The sequence below is a fragment of the Heterodontus francisci genome, chromosome 7, assembly GCF_036365525.1.
Source record: "Heterodontus francisci isolate sHetFra1 chromosome 7, sHetFra1.hap1, whole genome shotgun sequence".
Classification (NCBI taxonomy): Eukaryota; Metazoa; Chordata; class Chondrichthyes; order Heterodontiformes; family Heterodontidae; genus Heterodontus; species Heterodontus francisci.
The window spans coordinates 53,916,229-53,940,265 of NC_090377.1; the positions used below are offsets into that span (position 1 = coordinate 53,916,229).

General features: G+C 39.9%; 1 protein-coding gene across 3 annotated transcripts in view; it reads right to left on the bottom strand.

Moving 5' to 3' along the window:
* Positions 1-452: 452 nt before the first annotated feature.
* Positions 453-24,037, bottom strand: part of galnt3 (UDP-N-acetyl-alpha-D-galactosamine:polypeptide N-acetylgalactosaminyltransferase 3 (GalNAc-T3)) — a 95,459-nt gene continuing 71,874 nt past the window's right edge. For all 3 annotated transcript variants that reach the window (XM_068034530.1, XM_068034531.1, XM_068034529.1), the window contains exons 9-12: positions 9,760-9,891; positions 9,261-9,362; positions 6,170-6,319; positions 453-1,439 (exon numbers count right to left, since the gene is read on the bottom strand). In XM_068034530.1, coding sequence (XP_067890631.1) covers positions 1,326-1,439; positions 6,170-6,319; positions 9,261-9,362; positions 9,760-9,891 — 498 coding nt within the window. In that variant the 3' untranslated portion in view covers positions 453-1,325. The remainder of the gene's footprint in view (positions 1,440-6,169; positions 6,320-9,260; positions 9,363-9,759; positions 9,892-24,037) is intronic.

Consider the following 24,037-nt stretch of genomic DNA (forward strand, 5'->3'; position numbering starts at 1 on the left):
TACCATTACATTCCTATTTACTCACCCGTCTTTAATGGCTTCATGTACCAAGGTCTGTTTGCTCGTCCATCCTACAGCCCTCGCTTTCATCCATACAAGTTGAAAGGAGCTCAAACCAATTGGACAGCTACAATCCCTGCACCCTTCCCACTCCTTCCTTTTTAGGGAAGATGTCAAGGTGTGAAAGTCCAAACTAAAGCCAAAATTTTGGAGAAGAGGGGTAAAAGGACAGAATGAAAATCAATGTTATAAACTACATTCCAGAATCGTGTTTTCATATTTCGCTTAGTACTACAATTTTTCATGTCCCCTCAAGACATCAACTCCTTGCAAGGATGCAGCTCCTGGTTGTTCTCCAGTTGCTTATCAAGTATGACTTGAGTATCATTCGGAAATAAATCTTGGACTAATACTGTAAAAGTCAACACATTTTATTGAAAATAGTGCTTGAAAAAATATTATAAATACAGTTTCTGGAGAGACTGATTTAACAGTATTATACCAAAGAAATTTGAACACCTCTGTACAAAAGACCCCTGCAACCATTGTTGCAATACAATTTTTAAAAAAAATTGGCCATCACAACCCATTTCTAGTAAACTTAATAAAATTTGGAAAACTTTCATTTTAAATACTACAGAAAATAATCTGACCAGTGACAAGAGACAGTGCTGAAAGCATCTTTTTATAATTGCTATAGTCTCGAATCGTCAAACCAGAAAGGATCAAATCATACAAATATTGAGAAAATGAATGAGGGATCTAAAATAAATTCTATATTGATTTCTTTTTTTAATGGAGTTCCTCTTTGTTTATCTAGTAAAACACTCCTGAACACATTTTTGTATTTCATGAAGGGAACAAATCATTTCCAGTATACACCTATCTAAATCCCAAAAATATATATACACAACAGTAAAAATAACAGTAAAAACCTCTAGTAAATTATTTGTTTTCAGAAGTAAATTATAATTTATTCCATCACTTATCCGCATATTAAAATTACTAGCATGTGTAATCAATAACTCACTAATCAAATTCTCATACATTCTCCACATTCAGTGCGTGCTGGAATAAAAAATATTATAAAACGATTAAAAAAATGTCCATTGCCAGAAGAGAAAACAGGAAGATCCCCTAGCACCATCTAATACATTCAAGTGCAATATGCTTCATTACAAACTTTAAGAATGTCTTGAAAATAAGTTTGAATTTAATAACTAGAATTCTTCTCTTTTGCCTTACAAACCCATGCAAATATTTCCTGACTTGCAATATAAAATGTGCACTTAATCTTCATTTTGGTTTTGGAACAATATTGTATGTTAGCTGAAAATCCATTTTTGGTATTGATCAGAAGGATTGCATGGTACCAAGTTTGGTTTTTCCCCTCTTGCAGTTAAGCACTTATTTGAAACTTGATTTACCAGGTGCGTGTCCTGTAACACAAAACATAATTTGTAAGAGGTACATCTGCATCATTTTCTGAATATCTTTACAAAAATTAAATTGCTGTCCCCCCCCCTCCCCATTTTATCTCCTCTCCTGAAGGCACTAATCTTTTCTGATAAGGATTCACAGACACTAGTAGTTGTGCTACAGCTCACTAAAGTGATTGTCATGAATGAACCTAGTGAGTACTTTACTGTGGAGACTGATGATGATCCCATCCATTTTGGAAACTGGATATGTTCTCAACCAATGTCCAGACAAGCACATTTTGCAATACTAATTACTGTATTGCAATTAGCAGCAGCAACCCAGATGGTAATTTTGCCTCCCTAGTCCATAAGAATTGAGGCCAACTCACAACATATTACAGATAAGGAGGACAATTCAGCTCATCCATCCAGAAAACCCTCCATCTCCCCCCCCACCAAGCAAAGTATTCAGGCGTTTCTGAATTTATTTCATTATTTTGGCTCCACTGTTTTTCCCATGTGTTGAAAACTCTGTAAACTCCCTCACACTGCCCTAAATTTCCCATTTACCAGGTTGAACTTGTACTGCCTGATCTTGCAGTCAAGGTTTAGTTTGAAATAGTGTTTCAGATTGAAGTAATCATATATTCCTCCAAGATCACCTTTCAGCTATTTCATTTTAAAGCTGGAAAACCCAAGTTTCTCCAGTATTTCTTCATAGCTCAATCCATGAGACACAGGAACAGTCACACAGCTCTTACCGGCACCTCCACCAGGGCCTGAAGGTTACCATGTGTAGCAGTGGACAGAACTGGACACAGAAGTCAAGTTGTATCCTGACCAGAACACTTCCATTGAGTTCCACTGCAGGAACAGAGTGTACGCACAAAAGACTTTGAAGGTGTCAGATGTCCAGAAGGCTTTTTAAAAGGCATACAGGATCTTTGGCTTAATAAAAAAAACAAGGAAGTTACTCTGAAACTTTATAAAACACTGGTTAGGCCCCAGCTGGAATATTGTGGTCAATTCTGGGTATCAAACTTTTAGGAAGAATGTCAAGGTCTTGGAGAGGGCGAGAGGAGATTTAAGAGAATTAAATCTTTCATCCCTGGTACCAGTTATGTGCAGAGACCACAGAAACTGGGGTTGTTCTCCTTAGAACAGAGAGGTTAAGGGCAGATTTGATATAGAATTTCAAAAATCATAAAGGATTTTGATAAAGTGAGAAACTGTTTCCAGTGGCAGAAGTTTCAGTATCCAAAAGACACAGATTTAAGTGGCAAAAGAAGCAGAGGTGACATGAGGAAAACATTTTTGCATAGCAATTTATGATCTGGAATGCACTACACTGAAATGGTGATAGAAGCAAGAAAGAAAAGACTTGCATTTATATAGCTTTTCAGGATCATAGGACATCCCAAAGTGCTTTACAGCCAATGAAGTACTTTTGAAGTGTAGTCACATGTAGGAAATGCAGTAGCCAATTTGCACACAGCAAGCTCCCACAAACAGCAAAGTGAAAATGACCAGATAATCTCATTTCATGATGTTGGTTGAGGTATAAATGTTGACCAGGACACGGAGGATAACTCCTCTGGTCCTCTTTGAAGCAGTGCCATAGGATCTTTTACTTTCACTGGAGGGGGCAGAAGGGGCCTTGGTTTAATATTTCATCCAAAAGACAGTACTCCTGACAGTGCAGCATATCTCAGCATTGCGCTGGAGTATCAGCTTTGATTTATGTGCTCAAGTCCTGGAGGAGGACTTCAACCCACAGCCTTCTGACTCAGAGGCAAGTGTGCTACCAACTGAGTCACAGCTGACACAACTGACACAGCAGATTCAATAACAACCTTCAAAAGAAAATTGGATGTACGCTCAAAGGGGTAAATTTTGCAGGGCTATGCAAAACGAGCAGGTGAGTGGGGCTAATTGGAAAGCTCCTTCAAAGAACTGGTACAGACATGATAGGCCAAATTGCCTTTTTCTGTACTGTATCAATCTATGATTCTACCTTCTTGATTTAGCTATAAAGTTTAGCATTCAATTGACTTTGATGATTCTTCCATTGCAATAATTAGATTCATAGGGTGCCAAATTTACTAAACCTAAATCTGTTAACGTCATCCTTAACTGCTTCAGCAACATTCATGGAGTACTTATGCATCCCAATTTGATTACAATATACAATTTACATTTTTTGTATTAGATTTGTGTCATCGTTGTACTAACTTACATATTTTGTGTTACTCATTTTGCATTTCCTGAGCTGACTTGAGTGTTAAGTGCTCTTCCTATTTCTGTATTTTTCATGAATATGACCAGTTTGCATCGAGTTTGAGTACACGTTGTTAGTGTAAATTAGAAACAGTAGGGATACCAACATTAACCTCCAGAGTTCTCAAGTTTCTTCCTAATAATTCATGTCATTTTTCCTATCTGGCATTGGTATAAGGTGTTGTTTGCTGCACCTGTGTCATCACTCTTTTTGAAGCCATTTCGAATCTGAAACCTGACCTCTCCCACATCTATCATTCCATCATAATGATCATTAGCACCTTTTTACTTCTTTCATGGGATGTGAACGTCACTGGCAAGGCCAGCATTTGTTGCCCATCCATAATTTCCCTTGAGAAGGTGCTGGTGAGCCACCTTCTTGAACCACTGCAGTCCATCTGGCGTAGGTACACCCACAATGCTGCTAGGAAGGAAGTTCCAGTTTTTGACGCAGTGACAGTGAAGCAATGGCAATATAGTTCCAAGTCTGGATGATGTGTGACCTGGAGGGGAACTTGCAAGTGATAGTGTTCCCATGCGTCTGTTGCCCTTCTAGGTAGTACAGGTCACGGGTTTGGAAGATGCTATTGAAGGAGGCTTGGCGAGTTGCTGCAGGGCATCTTATAGATGGTTCACAAATGTCAACACTTATCTCTTTAATGCTTAGGAATAATACCATCTGTAATGGCAATTTATTTGCGAATCATTTTAGCTCATCTGGAACTTGCATCCCAACAAAGAAAAAGTTGTTGATTTTGCTTGGATTATCACTTTCACTTTTTTTAAAAAAAGAAAGGAAGGCCACGTAGCTCCTGTCCACCCTAGTGGATACTTGGTGCAAACATATTAGATTTTTAAATATCTTATAGTCATCATCCATTTTTATTTCATTAGCACCTTTTAGGTTTCTCAAATGTTCAAAGATTGCCTGTTAGAGTACTGAAAGACATTTTTTAAACATTGTTTTGTAACTGCAGTTATATGCTCCTTTTCAGTTTTTGCTTTGCCCCTTTTAACATATTTCTGCAAGTTCCTATATTCCTCAAAGTGAATTCCTTAATTTTTTTTTACTGTAGGATTTATAAAAGTTGTTTTCCTTCCCCAATTTTGACTCTTACTCATGATAATCCAACTGTGGCTAAGCTTGTTAAGTTTATGCATGCATCTATCTTGCATGTTCAGTAGAGGACAAGTATAGTATTTTTAAAAGCATAATGCTGAAGTATTGTTGAACAAAGCCTCTCCATATCATACAACTACCAGTTTTCTTAACCAGTTTCATCAATTGCTTGAAGCTAGCTTTTTCTATAAATAGATACACCCAATACCTGGTCCTCAGTATTTCCGAATCTGAGATCATGTTGAACTGTCATTTGCTACTCCCCATGGGTGTCAAGATTCCATTTCCTACAGGATATCTTTTTAACCTACCAAGTGAAGGAGCTTAATTCTTCTAATGCACTGGGTCACAAAGCAAGATATGTTAAATTTATCAGTGTGAACTCAACCAATTGTGTAAGTCCAATTTGCATCTGGCTGATTCAAGTTCCCCATTAAAATAACCTTGCTGTTTTTATATATTTTATCTATTCATAGGGCAAACTAACTTCGTCCTTATTCTCATTTGGTGATTGTTAGTATACCTTTCGTATTAGTTGTCCTGTCTTCAGATTAAAGATGCCCAAAAGTAGTTGCTGTGTAGCTTTCCACCTTCCATAGTATCTTTTTAAAATCTCTTTGGTATCTTCTATAAACAGCATCACACCACCTTTATTTCACTCTAAAGTACCTTTTTTAAACATAATAGAATCCTGTCTGTTCTACTGATTAGCATCTTCTATTGTCAGCCATATTTCTGATATTCCTACTACTTCATTGCTCCCTACAGCCACAACAGCTTCACACTGAAGCATTGTACACTTAATGCTGCTGGAGTTCATACTTCTTTTTGCATCCCTAGTGTCTACCTGCTATTCCTATCTGGCTCCTGAATACCTCAAATTGTGTTTAGACCTGTGTGTTAACTACCTACTACTCTTCAATCATTCATCTTTGGGAATTAAGTGTTCAGCCTTAACTGCTGTTTTGGGTAGGATCAGCTAAATCAGCACAGACTTGTGGTTGAACAGGGTATATTCCTGTTTTGTATGATTCAGTATCATGACAGATCACTGCATTTTTGCACTAAACCATCAGGGGGACTCTTAGACTAGGATTTTAAATTGCAAGAGGCGACATCTCCCTCAAGGCAAAACATCCCCAAAGCTACTTTTTATATTATTCAGAACAATGGATAGAAACATGACAATCCATGCAAGCTGTAATAACTATAATTAAATTAAGTTTGTTACAACAGTAAACTTCAATAATTACTATATTGATTGCAACAATTTTAAAGCTATATTTAAAGTAGAACATTACACATTAATTTAAATGGAATCAATTACAATCTCAGCAAGGAAATTGATCACCTGAATTTCCCATTTCTGCTCTGCTGAAACAAAGCTGCTTGGACCTTTATATGCACATTCCTCAAGAAAAGCAATGCCTTGTAAGTTATGAATACACAACTCCTTCTGAATACTATGACGAATTTCGTGCAGTGAGGTATACTCAAAGTACTGAAAAGAACAAAAGTTTGTTAATAAATTGTATGATGAAGGCACTTAGTGAATTCAGGCAAAATCTTAAAATTCACATGGCTTTACAGTAACCACTGGATTTGAGAAATATGTTGAATTTAAAACAATATATCAGCTTTATGTTAAATAATAAAAAGACTTGCATTTATATCGCACCCTCCATGGCCTTAGCATGCACTTTACTGCCAAACTACTTTTTAAAGAGTAGTCACTGTTGTAATGTCGAAAGTCCAACTGCTAATTTGCACACAAGGTCCCACAAACAGCAATGTAATAATGACCTGGTAATCTCTTTTAGGGACATTTGACATTGAATGCTGCTTTTCAATTATTTGTCATCACAAGGACAACTGAAATGAGATTTGCCATGCACTTTTGAATCTTAATAATGGAACACTTCCTCTTTCCTTGATATTTTTGCAATGGGGTAACACGGTTATAAAATGAAGCTTTTCTTCCTGATCTTATATAGAACCTTGCAGCACAGAAGAAAGCCATCTGGCCCATCGCCATATGTACAATTAATCACACTCCCCTGCTCTTTTCCCACAGCCTTGTGACTTATTTTCCCTTCAAATATATATTCAATGCCCTTTTGAAAGTTACTATTGAATCTGTTTCCACCACCCTTTCAGACAGTGTATTCCATATAACAACTCACTGTGTAAAAAAAAAAATCATGCCATCTCTGGTTCTTTTGCTAATCACCTCAAATCTGTGTTCTCCGGTTGCTGGCCCATCTGTCACGGGAAACAATTTCTCCTTATTTACTCTATATTCTCCTCTTTAACTTTGCTGCTCAAAAGAACAATCCCAGGTTCTCCACATAACTGAAGTCCCTCATCCCTGGCACCATTCCAGTAAATATCTTCTGCACCTTCTCCAAAGACTTGACACACGTCCTAAAGTGTGGCACTCATAATTACACACAATGCTTCAGCTGAGACCTAACCAGTGATTTATACTCTACGCCTCTATTCGTAAAGTTAGGGAGCCTTTGGCTTTAAAAAAAAAAGTCTTACCAACTTACCCTGTAACCTTCAAAGATTTGTGGTCTCTTTGTTCTTGCTGCCTCCCTCCCACCGACAGCCCCCCACCATTTAAAATTGTACCATTTAGTTTATAATGCTTCTCCTCATTCTTCCTCATAAAATGAAGCACTTCACATTTCTCTGCATTAAATTTAATCTGCCATGTATTTACCCATGTCACCAGCCCATGTTCTCCTGAAGTCTATTATCCACCTCACTATTTACCACATTTGCAAGTTTTGTGTCATCTGCAAACTTTGAAATTGTGCCTCCTATACCCAAGTCTGGGTCAATATATATCAAAAACAGCAATGATCCTAATACTGTCCCCTGGGGGGCATCACTGTATACTTCTCTCCAGTGTGATAAACAACCACTCAGCACTACTCTCTACTTTTTGTATCTGAGCCAATTCAATATCTCTGCTACCACTGCCCCTTTAATCTCATGGATTTTATTGATGTTTTAATAAAACAAGGCTCCAAAAGAATAAATCTAGCTCACCCTACCAATTTTCTATCCTCTTTCACACAATTACTTTTCATCTCCCTCCTTTCCTACCACGAAAGCTCAATTTTGAACTTGCCTTTTTTGCCTTTCAACCCACTAAGCCACAGATCTAATGATTCCAATGAACATGCAGCGTGGAAATTATTTTGTTAAATGACACTTAATTCCAAAAGTCAAATGCTTCAAGTGTGAAAAAATAATTCAACTATGTCCAACCAGTAGCTTCTTTCCAAGATTAATGGTTTCATTTAAAAAATAATCCTTTCTACACCCACTTTATTGAATGCCTTCATCACATCAGCTGCAATATTTCCATGAAGAACAAATTTACTTCTCAAAGCTACTCTCTATAGTTAAATCATCTGAAACCATTGAGATTGTCCTTCAAATTTAAGTACAACCACCAAAACCAACCACAATGCCTAAATGCAATCTGAGTGATGCTCTTAGGTATCAGTTCTTTAAACTTGGTGCAATTCATGAAGCTTATTTTCTACGTCATCAATTATCAGATAATTTTAATGAATCATTCATTTTAATTTTGTATTTATTTTAGAGCTTTTTTTTTTTTAAGTACTAAAGTACTAGGTACCATCCCATCCAGTTGACAAGATTCAGATTCTACATAAGAAATAGGAGCTGGGAGCAGGCCACTTGACCCTTCGAGCCTGCTCCGCAATATCCCTGAATTGCCTTCATACCCAAAAATGTATCGATCTCCATTCTGCCCAATTTACTCTTTAATAACTGAAAGTGCTGATGGCCTTTGCCACAAAAATCTGGGCCAATATTACTTTAACGCTTGTAATGCTCAAGTAAATTCATGTTGGAAGTGCCTTTGAATAACATTGCCAATCTACATATACTCTCTTGGGTCACCTTTTTGCCTGCATTACAAAGAGACTAAGTCAGGAATTTTCTTGGAGCTTTGCCACTGTAACTTCACTGGAAGTGTGGTGGAAACTCCATTCACACACATAAACAGGGCTTCTGCCACAGTTTTGGTGGTTGGCGTCAGAGATTTAGCACTTTTCTGAAATGTTAGTGTTATGAAAAGCAGAGTCATAATTCTACTGGCATAGAAATACGTGAAAAGACAAGTGAAGGGATTTAAAAAGTGACAAAAGTAAGAAAATTGTAATCATCAGGGATTTAAATAGTGTACAAAGCAACTGGAGAAACATACTGAAAAGAAATCGGTTACAGCTTTGTAGCCCATATTCCCAAATGATGTGCTTGACAGATGAAAATGTTGTGCAACACATTTATAGGGAAAGATACTATTTTACTGAAAATATCTATCAAGAAGCAATGCCCTGATTTTCCCAAAAGTGATCTAACTTTGAATTATGAAATTGAATTACACTTGATTTTATTACCTGGTTTCCTCCAAGACCATGGCAACTATACATTATTAAGTGCTTTGCACCCTGGTTATTTTCTCCAGCATCAAGGCAAGTTTCCGAACCTAGGTTTTTAATCTGAAATTGAAGGATGAAAAAAGGTCACCAATCCTATTTCCTATCAACTAAAGTTTTTTATAAAATATCTTTTACTTTATTGAAGAGGAGAAATGAGCTTTAGTTCAGAAGGGCCAATACTAACTAACTTAGTGTAATTTAGGTTTCCTAGTTAAAGCAATTTAATTAAAAAAGTATAATTAATAATATACAAGTACCTCAGATTTATAAAGTAATAGTTCAAGCGTTACATCGGGAAAGATGGAAAAGCTAATAAACTATTAAATAAAGCAAGGCTACAAACAAAAATATTCTGAAGTGTTAAACAAACTGAATACCTGTATTCATAAAACAGGACAATAATTCTTTTAGAATAGAGAATTACTGACAATACTGTAATGTAAAAGAAAATACTTACTGCACCATATTGTGCAGGAGACAGATCAGGTATAAACACCTCAGGGTAAACATTCTTCAAATACCAAGTGAAGTTATTACAATGTAGACGTTGTTTCAACTCCAGCCTTTCAGTAAGGTCTCCATATGTTTTCTGTTAAAAAGAAGCACTAAGTTATTAAGGGAATGCTGACTAACTGAAATCAATATACTGTCACAATCAAGGAAAAGATTTAAAATATCAATTGCCTGAGCGACAAGACTAATGACAACATATGCTTTGTATAAAAAGTGTTTTCTTCTGAAAATTACCATATTTCAATAATCACATTTAATTCCTGAATAGCCTTTCCTCAAAACTTTTTAAATGATCACAGTACAGTTAATACCATTTAATTAAGTCCCCTGAATACACACGACATTTAACTTTTAGAAACTACAGTCCTTCCTCAGTACATAACACAGGTTGAACATTTGCAACTTTGCAGTACAAATGGACAACATTTTATTTTGCTCTGTTCAATTTTATTATGCAACTGATCCAGTTTGTCTATACACTAATCACCTATTAATCCACGCAAATCATCAGGGAAATGCAGATATTTTAATGGTAATACCCAAAAATGATTTTACCACTACACTTTTATGGGTAGGTAAATGTGAAGTACAACTTATTTAAAGTTTACTATATGTAAATCTCTCGTATGCTGATATAAATGTAGAGCAACAACTATAATTTTACATTCATGCAATTAGGCTGGATAATTGTGTCAATGTATCAATGCAGTGCTTCTTTTGTATTTGTGAATCAGGCAGTGTGTCATTATATTTTCCAAAGTTTGTTCTGGGTGATCACAGTCACACACTGGAGCGTTTAATCTTTTTATTTGTGTATCTGCATCTGCCATGGTTTGCGTGGATGCCCATGAACTTTACGGAAGATCAAAGTCAGGGATCTTATGCGTGGGTCTTTCACAAGATATTTGTTTGAGACTTCTTGCAAGCGCTATTCAGCTTTCCAGGCATCATCAGGGTTGAAGTTGCATTGTTGAAGGTAAAGTGCATGGTCTGAAAAGGGATTAGGAACAGAGGAAAAAAGCAGGAGCAGCCCGTGCAGAAGTGCAGCAAGACCTGAACAATATTCCGGCTTGGGCTGATAAGTGGCAAGTGATATTCATGCCACAGAAGTGCCAGGCAATGACCATCTCAAACAAGAGAGAATCTAACCATCTCCCCTTGACACTCAATGGCATTATCATCGCTGAATCCCCCACTATCAGCATCCTAGGGGCTACCATTGACCTGAAACTGAACTGGAGTAGCCATATAAATAACCGTGGCTACAAGAGCAGGTGAGAGACTAGGAATCCTGTGGTGAGCAACTCATCTCCGGACTCCCCAAAGCCTGTCCACCATCTACAAGGCACAAGTCAGGAGTGTGATGGAATACTCTCCAATTGCCTGGACGGGTGCAGCTCCAACAACACTCATGAAGCTCGACACCATCCAGGACAAAGCAGCCCACTTGATTGACACCCCATCTACAAACATTGACTCCCTTCACCACCGTCGCACAGTGGCAGCAGTCTATACCATCTACAAGATGCACTGCAGCAACGCACCAAGGCTCCTTAAACAGCACCTTCCAAACCTGCGACCTCTACCAACTAGAAGGACAAGGGCAGCAAATGCATGGGAACACCACCACCTGCATGTTCCCCTCTAAGTCACACAGCATCCTGACTTGGAACTATATCACCGTTCCTTCACTGTCGCTGGGTCAAAATCCTGGAACTCCCTTCCTAATAGCGTACCTACCCCACATGGACTGCAGCAGTTCAAGAAGGCAGCTCACCACCACTTTCTCAAGGGTAATTAGGGATGGGTAATAAATGCTGGCCTGGCCAACGACGCCCACATCCCATGAATGAATTAAAAATAAAAAAATTGGCCCCTTGAGGCTGCTAGATCATGGCTAAACTTCTACTTCAGCAGTATTTTCCCACACACAATCCCCATATCCCTTGATATCTTTAATATTTAGAAATCTATCGATCTCTGTCTTGAACATATTCAATGACTGAGCTTCCACAGCCGTCTGGGGTAGAGATTTCCAAAGATTCAAAATCCTTTGAGTGAAGAAATTGCTCTTCATCTCAGCCCTAAATGGCTTACCTTGTATTTTGAGACTGTGCCCCCTGGTTCTAGAACCCCCAACCAGAGGAAACATCCTCCCTGCATCTATTATATCGAGCCTTGTAAAAAAATTTTGTAAGCTTCAATGAGATCATCTCTCATTCTTCAAAACTCTAGAGAATACAGGCCCAGTCTCTTCAATCTCTCCTCATAGGACAATCCCACTATCCCAAGAATCAGTCTGGAGAATCTTCATTGCACTCCCTCTATGGCATGTATATTCTTCCTTTGGTAAGGAAACCAAAACAGTACACAATACTCCAGGTGTGGTCTTACCAAGGCTCTATACCACTGTAGCAAGACTTCTTTACTCCTGCAGTCAAATCCTCTTGCAATAAAGACCAACATACCATTTGCCTTCCTAATTGCTTGCTGCACCTGCAATGTTAGCTTTCAGTGACGTATGAAGAAGGACAACTTCAAGTGGTATTGAGATCCTAGTGGACAGGGAGATGTTAGCTTCTTCGATTCATTGGTTGCGGACAGGGATGGAATGCGCAACAGCAACTGCAGCCAGGGTGTTGAGGTTGACTTAAGACATTTAAATATCTGCCATAAGGGAACAGAGATTCAAAATTGCCATCTCCCCTTGACATTCAATGGCATTACAATTGCTGAATGCCAAACTTTCAACATCCTGGGGGTTACCATTGACCAGAAACTGAACTGGAGTAGCCATATAAATACCATGGCTACAAGAGCAGGTCAGAGGCTGGGAATTCTGCAGTGAGTAACTCACCTCCTGAATCCCCAAAGCCTGTCCACCATCTACAAGGTACCAGTCAGGAGTGTGATGGAATACTCTCCACTTGCCTGGATACGTGCTGCTCCAACAACACTCAAGAAGCTCGACACCATCCAGGACAAAGCAATCTGCTTGATCGGCACCCCATGCACAAACTTAAACATTCGCTACCTCCACCACTGACGCAGAGTGGCAGCAGTATGTGCCATATACAAGATGCACAACCACCTCAGCTCTGGTTCTCTCTCATGTACAGACACAAAACTAGCTGAAACAAATTTTTTTAAATTATATCTCAGCTACCTGAAGTTCAAAACAAAAATCTTGTTCAATGCAGGTATAAGCTCTACTTTCTCAATTATCCAGAAAAATCTAGTTTATAATAGATATATTTTAAAAAGCAGAAAAAAAGGCAACACCTGCATCTGTGTAACCAGCATTTATGGAGTGCAAACCGTACTGCACTAATAATTCTATTTTGCAATCACAAGTAGGCAAGAACACAGAATTTTTGTTTCAGATTCAGATGCAGGTCAGATGTACTGCCTGTACATGAAACAGCCCTTTTACACTACAAGGCCATTTACTGGTGGAATAGTGAAGGGAAATTCATGGAGGCTGGTCCAAACAGATACTTTTAAAAAGTTTTGCCTAATTCCGGAAAGATGGACACATTCATATTTTCCAATTATGGCTCCTCCTCTCTACCCAGCCCACCCTCAACAGTAAGGGTAAAGCAGGAACCAAAAATATTGCTTCCAAATTCAGTTGGTAGACCAAATTTCCTATGAAAAGAAAGCTGCATCTTTATTATATGCCACATTGAGTTAGTGCCACCCTCATGTAATAGTTAATGTCAGATGTAGTTACATACTGGAGAATATGTAGCATGCCCACCATCCCAAGGTGGTGGAAAATACTAAACCACTTTATACAGGCTAAAATACTGTCCGGATTTACTTAATAAAATACCGCACAGATACAAATCCATAAGCAAGATACTACACAAGATGATCAGCAACTTATGCTATAAAATAACTGGATTGACCAAGAATCTGTTGTACTTTCAGATTTTCTCAACACATTGTGAAACACAGGCTCTGCCAATTTTATGCAACTTAGAGTTTTCGCCACCTTTCGTATGTTTAAGTTTCTATTCATTATTGCCTTTAAAGAATGGCTATTAAGCCTGACAATTATGCATTAGACCCTTTGGATATAGGAGCAGTCTTGTGGAAGAACAGCTTTATCAGAATCTGAACAAAGTAACATCTCAGTAAACAATTGGATAATGACCTAAAAATTCTTTCTTGCCATAATGTCATTGCTACATTTCAATTGGTATGTTCCTGCTTAAAAAAAAACACAACAACCGTGGAAAATAAGACTTTTTTAGATGAACAGGATCAATTCATGCAAAATAGCTTCATGGAAAAACAATGGCCTATGTTTCGAGCAGCCGGAACTTGTGGTAAAACAACCAATGAAACAATTTAAATCAAACATCCAATAATGAATAAGCTGACAAGATTCAATGAATTCAAAGGGCACATTGCTCAGGTGAACATTTAACACAAAATATTCCTCATGAACAGGTGTTTAAGGTTATTGCATGACAGCCAGCCACAATCCCATTCCCAGACTAAAATGTTGCCAAAGAACAAAGGAAATTTCACATAGACATTGTAGACAGCTGGATGATCCAATTTTTACACAAGGTTTTACTCTATTTAAAATCATATAAAACAGATTTTTTAAAAATTTTTTTTACACTGCTATTATTTTCTCAGAATTGACAAGCTGAAAATAGACAAACTAAAAAAAAGTGAGTCACTGGACCCCTATAAAATAGACCGACAGGTTTTCTTCCCAACATATAGAAGAAACTGCTGCTCACCAACAGAAGAACTGAACCAAAATGGGTTCCTTTGTAATTATGCCAGCAAAATAAAAAGAAAAAAATCGCTTTTGCAGCAATCCAAAGAATAATGAATCATAGTCAATGGATCTCCTGTATTCAAAAGATACAGCTCATAGAGTTATACAGCACAGAAAAGGGCCCTTTGGCCCATCATGTCTGTGCCGACCTATCTATTCTAATCCCATTTTACAACACTTGGCCTGTAGTCTTGTATGCTATGGCATTTCAAGTGCTCATCTAAATATTTCTTGAATGTTGAGGGTTCCTGCCTCTACCACCCCTTCAGGCAGTGCGTTCCAGATTCCAACCACCCTCTGGGTGAAACACGTTTTCCTCAAATCCCCTCCAAACCTCCTGCCCCTTACTTTAAATCTCTGCCCCCTGGTTATTGATACCTTTACTAAGGTAAAAATTTTCTTCCTATCTAACCTATCAATGCCCCTCATAATTTTGTATACCTCAATCAGGTCCCCCTTCAGCCTTCTCTGCTCTAAGGAAAACAACCCTTGCCTAGGCAGTCTCTCTTCATAGCTGAAATGCTCCAGCCCAAGCAACATCCTGGTGAATCTCCTCTGCACCCTCTCCAGTGCAATCACATCCTTCCTATAGTGTGGTGACCAGAACTATACACAGTACTCCCGCTGTGGCCTAACTAGTGCTTTATACGGCTCCATCATAACCTCCCTGCTCTTATATTCTAGCCCTCGGCTAATAAAGGCATGTATCCCATCTGCCTTCCTAAACACCTTATCTACCTGTGCTGCTGCCTTCAGTGATTTATGGACAAGTACACCAAGGTCCCTCTGACCCTCTGTACTTCCTCAGGTCCTACCATCCATTGTATATTCCCTCGCCTTGTTAGTCCTCCCAAAATGCATCACCTCACACTTCTCAGGATTAAATTCCATTTGCCACTGCTCCACCCATTTCACCAGCCCATCTAGATCATCCTGTAATCTAAGGCTTTCCTCCTCACTATTTACGACACCAATTTTTGTGTCATCTATGAAATTACTGATCATACCCCCTATATTCACGTCTAAATTGTTAATGTACACTACAAACAGCAAGGATCCCTGCGCTACACCACTGGTCACAGGCTTCCACTCGCAAAAACAACCCTCGACCATCACCCTCTGCCTCCTGCCACTAAGCCAATTTTGGATCCAATCTGCCAAATTGCCCTGGATCCCGTGGGCTCTTACCTTCTTAACCAATATCCCATGCGGGATCTTCTTACTGAAGTCCATGTAGACTACATCTACTGCTGTCCATGTAGACTACATCTACTGCTTTACCCTCATCTACACATCTAGTCACCTCCTCGAAAAATTCAATCAAGTTTGTTACATGACCTCCCCTTGACAAAGCCATGCTGACTTTCCTTGATTAATCCCTGCCTCTCCAAGTGAAAATTAATCCTGTCCCTCAGAATTTTTTCCAATAGTTTCCCTACTACTGTTGTTAGACTCACCTGCCTGTAATTACCTGGTTTATTCCTGCTACCCTTCTTGAATAATGGTACCACATTCGCTGTCCTCCAGTCCTCTGGTACCTCCCCTGTGGCCAGAGAGGATTTGAAAATTTGCATCAGAGCCCCTGCAATCTCCTCCCTTGCCTCACATAACAGCCTGGGATACATCTCATCTGGGCCTGGGGATTTATCCACTTTTGAGCCCACTAAAACAGCTAATACTTGCTCCCATTCAGTGCTAATTTGTTCAAGTATATCACAATCCCCCTCCCTGATTCCTACACTTACATCGTCCTTCTCCATAGTGAACACAGATGAAAAGTAATCATTTAAAACCTCACCTATGTCCTCCGGCTCCACAAACAGATTGCCACTTTGATCCCTAATGGGCCCTACTCTTTCCCTGGTTATCCTCTTGCCCTTAATATACTTATAAAACGCCTTGGGATTTTCCTTTATCTTGCCTGCCAGTGTTTTTTCATGTTTCCTCTTTGCTCTCCTAATTACTTTTTTTTTATATAAAAGTACCCCCTTACACTTTCTATATTCCTCTAGGGCCTCCGCTGTTTTCAGTGCTCCAAATCTGCCATAAGCCTTCTTTTTTCCCCTTATCCAATCCTTTATATCCCTTGACATCCAGGGGTCCTTAGACTTGTTGGTCCTACCCTTCACCTTTACGGGAACATGTTGGCCCTGAACTCTCACTATTTCCTTTTTGAATGACTCCCACTAGTCTGATGTAGACTTTCCTACAAGTAGCTGTTCCCAGTCCACTTTGGCCTGATCCTGTTTTATCATATCGAAATCGGCCTTCCCCCAATTCAGTACTTTTAATTCCGATCCCTCTTTATCCTTTTTAATAACTACCTTAAATCTCAGAGTTATAGTCACTATCTCCAAAATCCTTCCCCAGACACTTCTACCACTTGTAGAAAATTTTAACTTTACAGTAAAGGAGTAATAATTTAACACTTTTCTACCTAATAATGAATGCACATTTTAACCATTTCAAATTATGTACTGTATATTAACCTATGAAAAACTCAATCTCAGAAGTTCGACATTACCTTTCTGGAGGTAGCCGAATAATTAGAAAATTGATCTGATAGTAGCCAATCTTACTAAGAATTTTTTTTGAAAATGAGAATTGCTAATTTTCAATGTATATCAATGATGTAACTATTTTCCAGACAGTGATAAAGGTTCACCTTCAAAAAACCACGAGAATTTTTATGTGGTTGAGCACGCAGGTTTGGCTGGGATGGGAGGAGAAATCCCAGAAAAATGCAAGCTCGTCAGGAAGCCAGCTCCAAATCCTTTGGGTGAAGCAGATTGTCAATTTCATTGGCCCAGATTTTGTGGTGCCAACAACAGTAATGCATTCAGCATCGGTGTTATTGCACATGGGAGAGGCCCAGCAACTTCTGGATTTATGCGCTACAGTGCACATATTTGAAAGTTGAGGTGGGCCAATCTACGCTGCTCCTGAGGCCTCGCAGCTTCAAATGCCGACGTGCAAATTTAAATGGCAGGTATAGAACAAACGAGAATTTGGGCTAATTTCCCAACTAACAAATGAACTATTTGAACAGAAAAATTTGAGTTGCTATTTCCAGGCGTTAAGGAGTCTCCTTTCATTTCACAAATACTTAAATGAGGAGGCCAGTGCTGGAAGGAACCTTTCAAATGTTAAAAAAAATCATTTACATGAATCCATTTTAAGAATGTTAATCTGACTTCTTACATTTTTTAAGCATGATTTATCAGACTTTTGCATTGATTTAATTTAAATTACTTTTTAAACAAATCAGATAACCTGTTAAAAGTTTTAACGCTGACCATTTAAAAGATGAGTGGGGGAGGTGGGGGTTGGGAGCAAGAGGTGAGAATTGGAAATGTTTTGGAGCCAATTCCTCACTTCCACGTGCCCCTTTCACCATCATCACTCTCATAGTCCAGCCACTCTTCTTTGCTGGCAATGAGCTGGAGAACACGTTGCTGCAGATCAATGGGGCACTGAACAGTCTAGGCTTGGGTATCAGACATCCATTTTACAGTTTGAGTATGTAAACCAATGGCGAATGCCTGTGTGCACTCATGCTTTTGTTTTTCCATGCAGGTGGCCACTCTTTTCACGGACGAAGACATCATCACAATGGCCTGCAACATCATGTCACTCTTGCTCGAGACGGACTCTCCAATCTCTTTGCAAGCATGTACAGCGTGGCTGAAACGCCTGTCAGTACATCACACTTTATCTGTCACTACTCCAGAGGCATCATGCTCGCTGGGCAGCCAGAGGTTCAGCATCAGCATCTAGCTGGGTAGAGCTTGGAACATCCTACATCCTTAGAGATGGACACCCCACTGCTGTCCATCTCCATCATCTGCTCATGCTCATTAGTGATGTGCAGGTCACCTGGTGAAAACCCAATTATCTGCCTTGCTGTTCCCACTGAAATGTGAGTATCTGAGCTACTGCATGAATCTTGTGATAGTGCGCCAGAGAGAGTGGCCTCCTCTGAGGAGCTGTCATCATTGTCAGCCAGCTGGACCACCTCCCGCAGGACATGAAGGCCCTGTGGAACATAAAAGACACAAATGAGTAGTCAAGTCAAGAACCTGATTATGCACATGACCATATTTCACTCACATAAAGTCATCAACTCTCGCGTTTTCCTTTGGTGTGCATAGCTGTTTCTTGCAATATGTAGTCCCTTTAAGACTGCCATGCAGTCATGCATGAAAAAAATGGGACCATTAACATGGCTTGTTTGTTTCCTGCGTGGCACATTTCCGATTCCTGCACAGCCGCATATGCGTGCAGCTTAGAAGGAATATTGGACAATATGAGTGAGTGAGTGCGGTATGCCATGTGGCTGAATGATATTTACTACTTTTTCATCCCCAATGGTCATGGATTTCCAACGCCTCCTCCTCTGCACTTGTTAGTAGTAACATGGTTGGCAGGCCATCTCCAGTTCTCTGCCTCTCCCACTTGTCCTGTGTTCTCTTCTCCACTAAGGAGGCAAAGAAGAATTATGGAGCGAGAGTTATGGTGCATGCCGAATGGACGGACAGAGAGCATTTGTTGAAGTGTCTATGAGGGAGCGTATCAGTGGTAAATGGAAAGATGGGGATGTGAGAAAGCGTACAGACAAAGAGGGACGGCTGTACGTGCTCGGTTAAGTAGTTAGGAGGAGTGATGTGCTGCAGTAAGTTTGAAGGGCGAGGTGGGCAGGCGAGGGTTATTTTTTCTATTTTCTTTTTTATTTATATTCTAGTTTGTTTAGTTTATTTCTACTGTGCCTACCCACTGTTTTTTTTATGTTTGTGCGTGGAGCCAGGGCTGTTCATTTTACAGTCAAATGACACCCTCTCTACACTAATGCTTTGTCTTTCAGCACACCATTAACATACCGTTTGCCTTTGTTCCATGACCTTCTGGTCAGTTATTCTCTGTGACCTTGTCCTATTAACACCTCTTTTGTTACCTCTTGCCCCACCCCCACTTTACTTGCTTAAAACCTTTTACATTTCTAATATTTGTCACTGGGTCACTGACCTGAAACATTAACTGTGCTTCTCTCTCCACAGATGCTGCCAGACCTGCTGAGTATTTCCAGCATTTGTTTTTATTCCAGATTTCCAGCATCTGCAGTATTTTGCTTTAATTTAGAACTGAAATGTGGAGTAACCTCTTTATTCAGGATTGTGAATCTTTGGAATTCTCTACCCAAGAGGGCAATGGATGCTCAGTCATTGAGTATATTCAAAACAGAGATCAATAGGTTTTTGGGCAGTAAGAAAATCAAGGGATAGGAGGATAGAGCAGGAATGCTGAGTTGATGTAAAAGTTCAGTCATGATCCTTTCGAATGGCACATCTGGTTTGATTAGCCATATGGTGCATGCCTGTTGCTATTCATGTTCATTTGTAAGTGACTTTGGGAAAAGTTTTTTTTTGCTGGGTGCATACAAAAGGAAAAGATGTTGGAAGTGGAATTTGGATGAGAGATGTAAGGAAGTACTCAGTGTACAAGCAATTTCACTTCATCTGTTCCTTGTGGTTCTTTATGGCAAGTTTCTACTCCTCTGAATAACAGAATCATACAGCACAGAATGAAGTCATTTGGGCCATTGTTCCTGTGCTGGCATTTTTGACAGAGCTATCCAATTATGCATATACTAAGGTAATATGCACCGTAGCAATTTCTGCTGACAGTTGTATGAACCTTTGATGCTTTTTTTTTTTAATATCTTCTGTAGAGCCTTCATATATTGATTGTGGCAAAAATGATGTTTTGATGGCTCTGGTGAATGTCTGCATTTCATAATTTACAAATCAGCATAAAAAAGGGCAGCTAAAAAGTTCATATGGGTGTGTCTGGGTATCATGTGAGGTCAGGAATTGGTCCATCAGAATTAAGCCATATGTTCAGACGTGCACTCTTCCATTTATATTACATGTTGAAAGCTGCCAGTTTACAGAACATAACCTGCTAACGTGACTCACTCATACTTGAAGCATTAAGTGCCTTTACTTCCGTAAACTGCCAGGCTTCAAAAATTGATTAATTTCTGTGATCGATATGTGTGATTTACAGGATGGCAATCCTCATTTTTTAAATAGAGTTCCAATAGTTGATCACGTGGAACATAAAAAAAAAAGCAAGTGACGATGTAATTAAAAATTCAAAGAAGTTTGATTTTTAATAACTAAATAACAGTGAACATTCACCACTTAATATTTGGATACCAAGAGCTAAAAATTCATGAAAGCTCATGAATATTATCATTTGATTCAATATTCCACTTAAAAACATGGATAAGGAGCAAACATTCTATTCAAATTTGACATATCTTGCCTTATTAAAGGCTATAAACAATTAAAAATAAATCGGAACACTTGTTGGAGACAAGGGCGGAGGGGCAGAGGAGAGGAGATTAAGGAAATGGTTGACAGCGAAGAAAGCCGGGGTTAACACAAATCACTACATTGTTATTGATTCTAAATATAGAGTTAGTGTTGGCACTGTTCGAGAATGATCTAGCATTGGATCATGTTCACCGTTTTCTACATTGGTATGCGTCTAATATGAACCAGGCACTTGATCTGAGGAACTAGAAGGGGAAAGAGAGGCAAATAAGGAAATCAAGAGAGATGAGGTACTATCATACAAGGATTTGAACAATTATCTCGAGGAATATTAAATCTACTCTATGCCTGCACACATTTAACTTAATCACCAGGGTACCACATCATACAAACTTAATTTTTGGTGGGGTAAAGTCTCAAGGACAAAAAATACAGGGAAGGGTGTGGGGGGGGGAGGGGGAAAGAAAAACAGGGGTCTGGATTTTGTGTAGGAGGTGGGGCTCCTGGCACCGGGCCAAAAAGGCATGAGAAACTCGGCTTCTGCATTCTTGTGGCTCCCCGGAGCAATCCTCTAGTGTTTTTACTGAAAAATTCACGAGCCACGAACCCCGTCTCTATGAAGACAGGGATCCTGTCTCCATGAACTGCCTGCCAATCAGAGCACTGGTAGCTCAGCAGTATTGATAATGACCCAGGCCCAGAGCTGAAACCCCAGACAAGGAGGTAGGTGAGGCGGGGTCTCCAGGTTCAGCCTGGAATCCCCCAGCAAGGGGATGTGGTCCGGGGGAGGGGGTCCCAATCCCCACCGCACCACCCCCTCCACCACCTCCAAGCCTGCAGGGAGGGTGCCTCGTGTTGCAGTGCATCCTCCCTGCACGGCAGAGGCCATCACCCCCCCTAACCACCATCCCCACTGCTGGTAAGATCCCAGCAGCAGTGGGACCAAGCCTTTAATTGGCCATTAATGGGCCTCAACTGGCCTCTGGGCAGAAAGGCCATTGTTGGGCTACCCCACCTCCAGGAAGATCGCTTGGCGACGGGAAGTTGACGGGCCCTCCATCCCCTGTCGCAATACTCCGTGGTCCCTGCCTCCTTCCCCACCTCAATTGGGTGCGGTGGCGGTGAAAGGGGGCCATAAAGTCCTGGCCAAGATGCTTTAAAATGAAGGAAAAAAAGATTAAAGTACAGAAAAAGTCATTGAGTTGGACGACTAGGATAGAAAGCAAGCGCACAATTCAGCTAGCTGCAGTGAACAAGTACTTCAATGATCAAAGCAAAGGTTGCTGAAATTACATTTAGAGCAGAAGATTGAAAACTAAGTAGTTAGAAAACAGGTTATCCAGAAAAACTCAAATATTTATCAGTTCATTTTAAAACGAAGTATAACAAAAAAAGCAGCACGATTATCAACAATCAGGATAGGGCTGATTATTCAAAGGGGACCATGAAAAATTGTTTGGGAAGGTGTAAAAGTTACATCGTTTGAGAAAATCATCAAGAAATGGTGCCCTGATCCTTTTAAATAAAATTTAAATTGCACTAAATGAAAAAAAAAACAGGACTAGTGGATCACCCATGGCATTGCACACACTAAGTGAGAGGATGTGAGCTTTCATACAAAAAGAAATACTGCGGATGCTGCAAATCTGAAATAAAAAACAGAAAATGCTGAAAATACTGTCAGCATCTGTGGAGAAAGAAACAAGAGTTAACATTTCAGGTCCATGACTTTTCATCTGAATTGGGAAAAGATGTAACACCTTTTTTAACTTCCTCCCTGCTCATCATCCAAAGCCCCAAATACTCCTGCCAGGTGAAGCAGTGATTTATTTGCACTTCATTCAATTTATTGTACCGTATTCACTGTCATTGACTCTACATTGGGGAGACCAAATGCAGACTGGGGGAACTTTGGAGAACACCTCCATTCAGGGGCGGCACAGTGGTTAGCACCGCAGCCTCACAGCTCCAGCGACCCGGGTTCAATTCTGGGTACTGCCTGTGTGGAGTTTGCAAGTTCTCCCTGTGTCTGCGTGGGTTTCCTCCGGGTGCTCCGGTTTCCTCCCACAAGCCAAAAGACTTGCAGGTTGATAGGTAAATTGGCCATTATAAATTGCCCCTAGTACAGGTAGGTGGTAGGGGAATATAGGGACAGGTGAGGACGTAGTAGGAATATGGGATTAGTGTAAGATTAGTATAAATGGGTGGTTAATGGTCGGCACAGACTCGGTGGGCTGAAGGGCCTGTTTCAGTGCTGTATCTCTAAATAAAAAATATAAAAATATAGTACACAAGTGTGACCCTGAGCTTCCAGTCTCCTGTAATTTTACTTCTCCACTTTGCTCCCACTTTGATCTCTCTGTCCTTGGTCTGCTGCAGTGTTCCAATGAAGAAAGTTATGTTGAACTTATACAAGACACTAGCTTAGCCTCAGCTGGAGTACTGCGTCCAGTTCTGGCACCACACTTTAGGAAAGATGTGAGGGCATTGGAGAGAGTGCAGAAAAGATTCACGAGAATGGTTCCAGCAATGCGAAATTTCGGTTATGAAGATAGATTGGAGAAGGTAGGACTGTTTTCCTTGCAGAGAAGGCTGAGAGGTGATTTGATAGAGGTATTCAAAATCATGAGGGGTCTGGACAGAGTAGATAGAGAGAAACTGTTTCCACCCGTGAAAGGATCGAGAATGAGAGGGCACAGATTTAAAGTATTTGGTAAGCTTGGCACAAGTAACATGAGGAAAAACTTTTTCACGCAGCGAGTGGTTAAGGTCCAGAATGCGCTGCCTGAGAACGTAGTGGAGGCAGGTTCAATTGAAGCATGCAAAAGGGAATTAGACTGTTATATGAAAAGGAAGGACGTGCAGGGTTACAGGGAGAAGGCAGGGGAATGGAACGGAGGGAAATGCTCTTTCGGAGAGCCAGTGCAGACACGATGGGCTGAACGGCCTCCTTCTGCACTAACGATTCTGTGATCTGTGAAGCTTAACTCAAGATCGAGGAACAGCACCTTATCTTTCGACTGGGCACTTTACAGCCTTCTGGACATAACATTGAATTCAACAGTTTTACTTCATAACCTCTGACC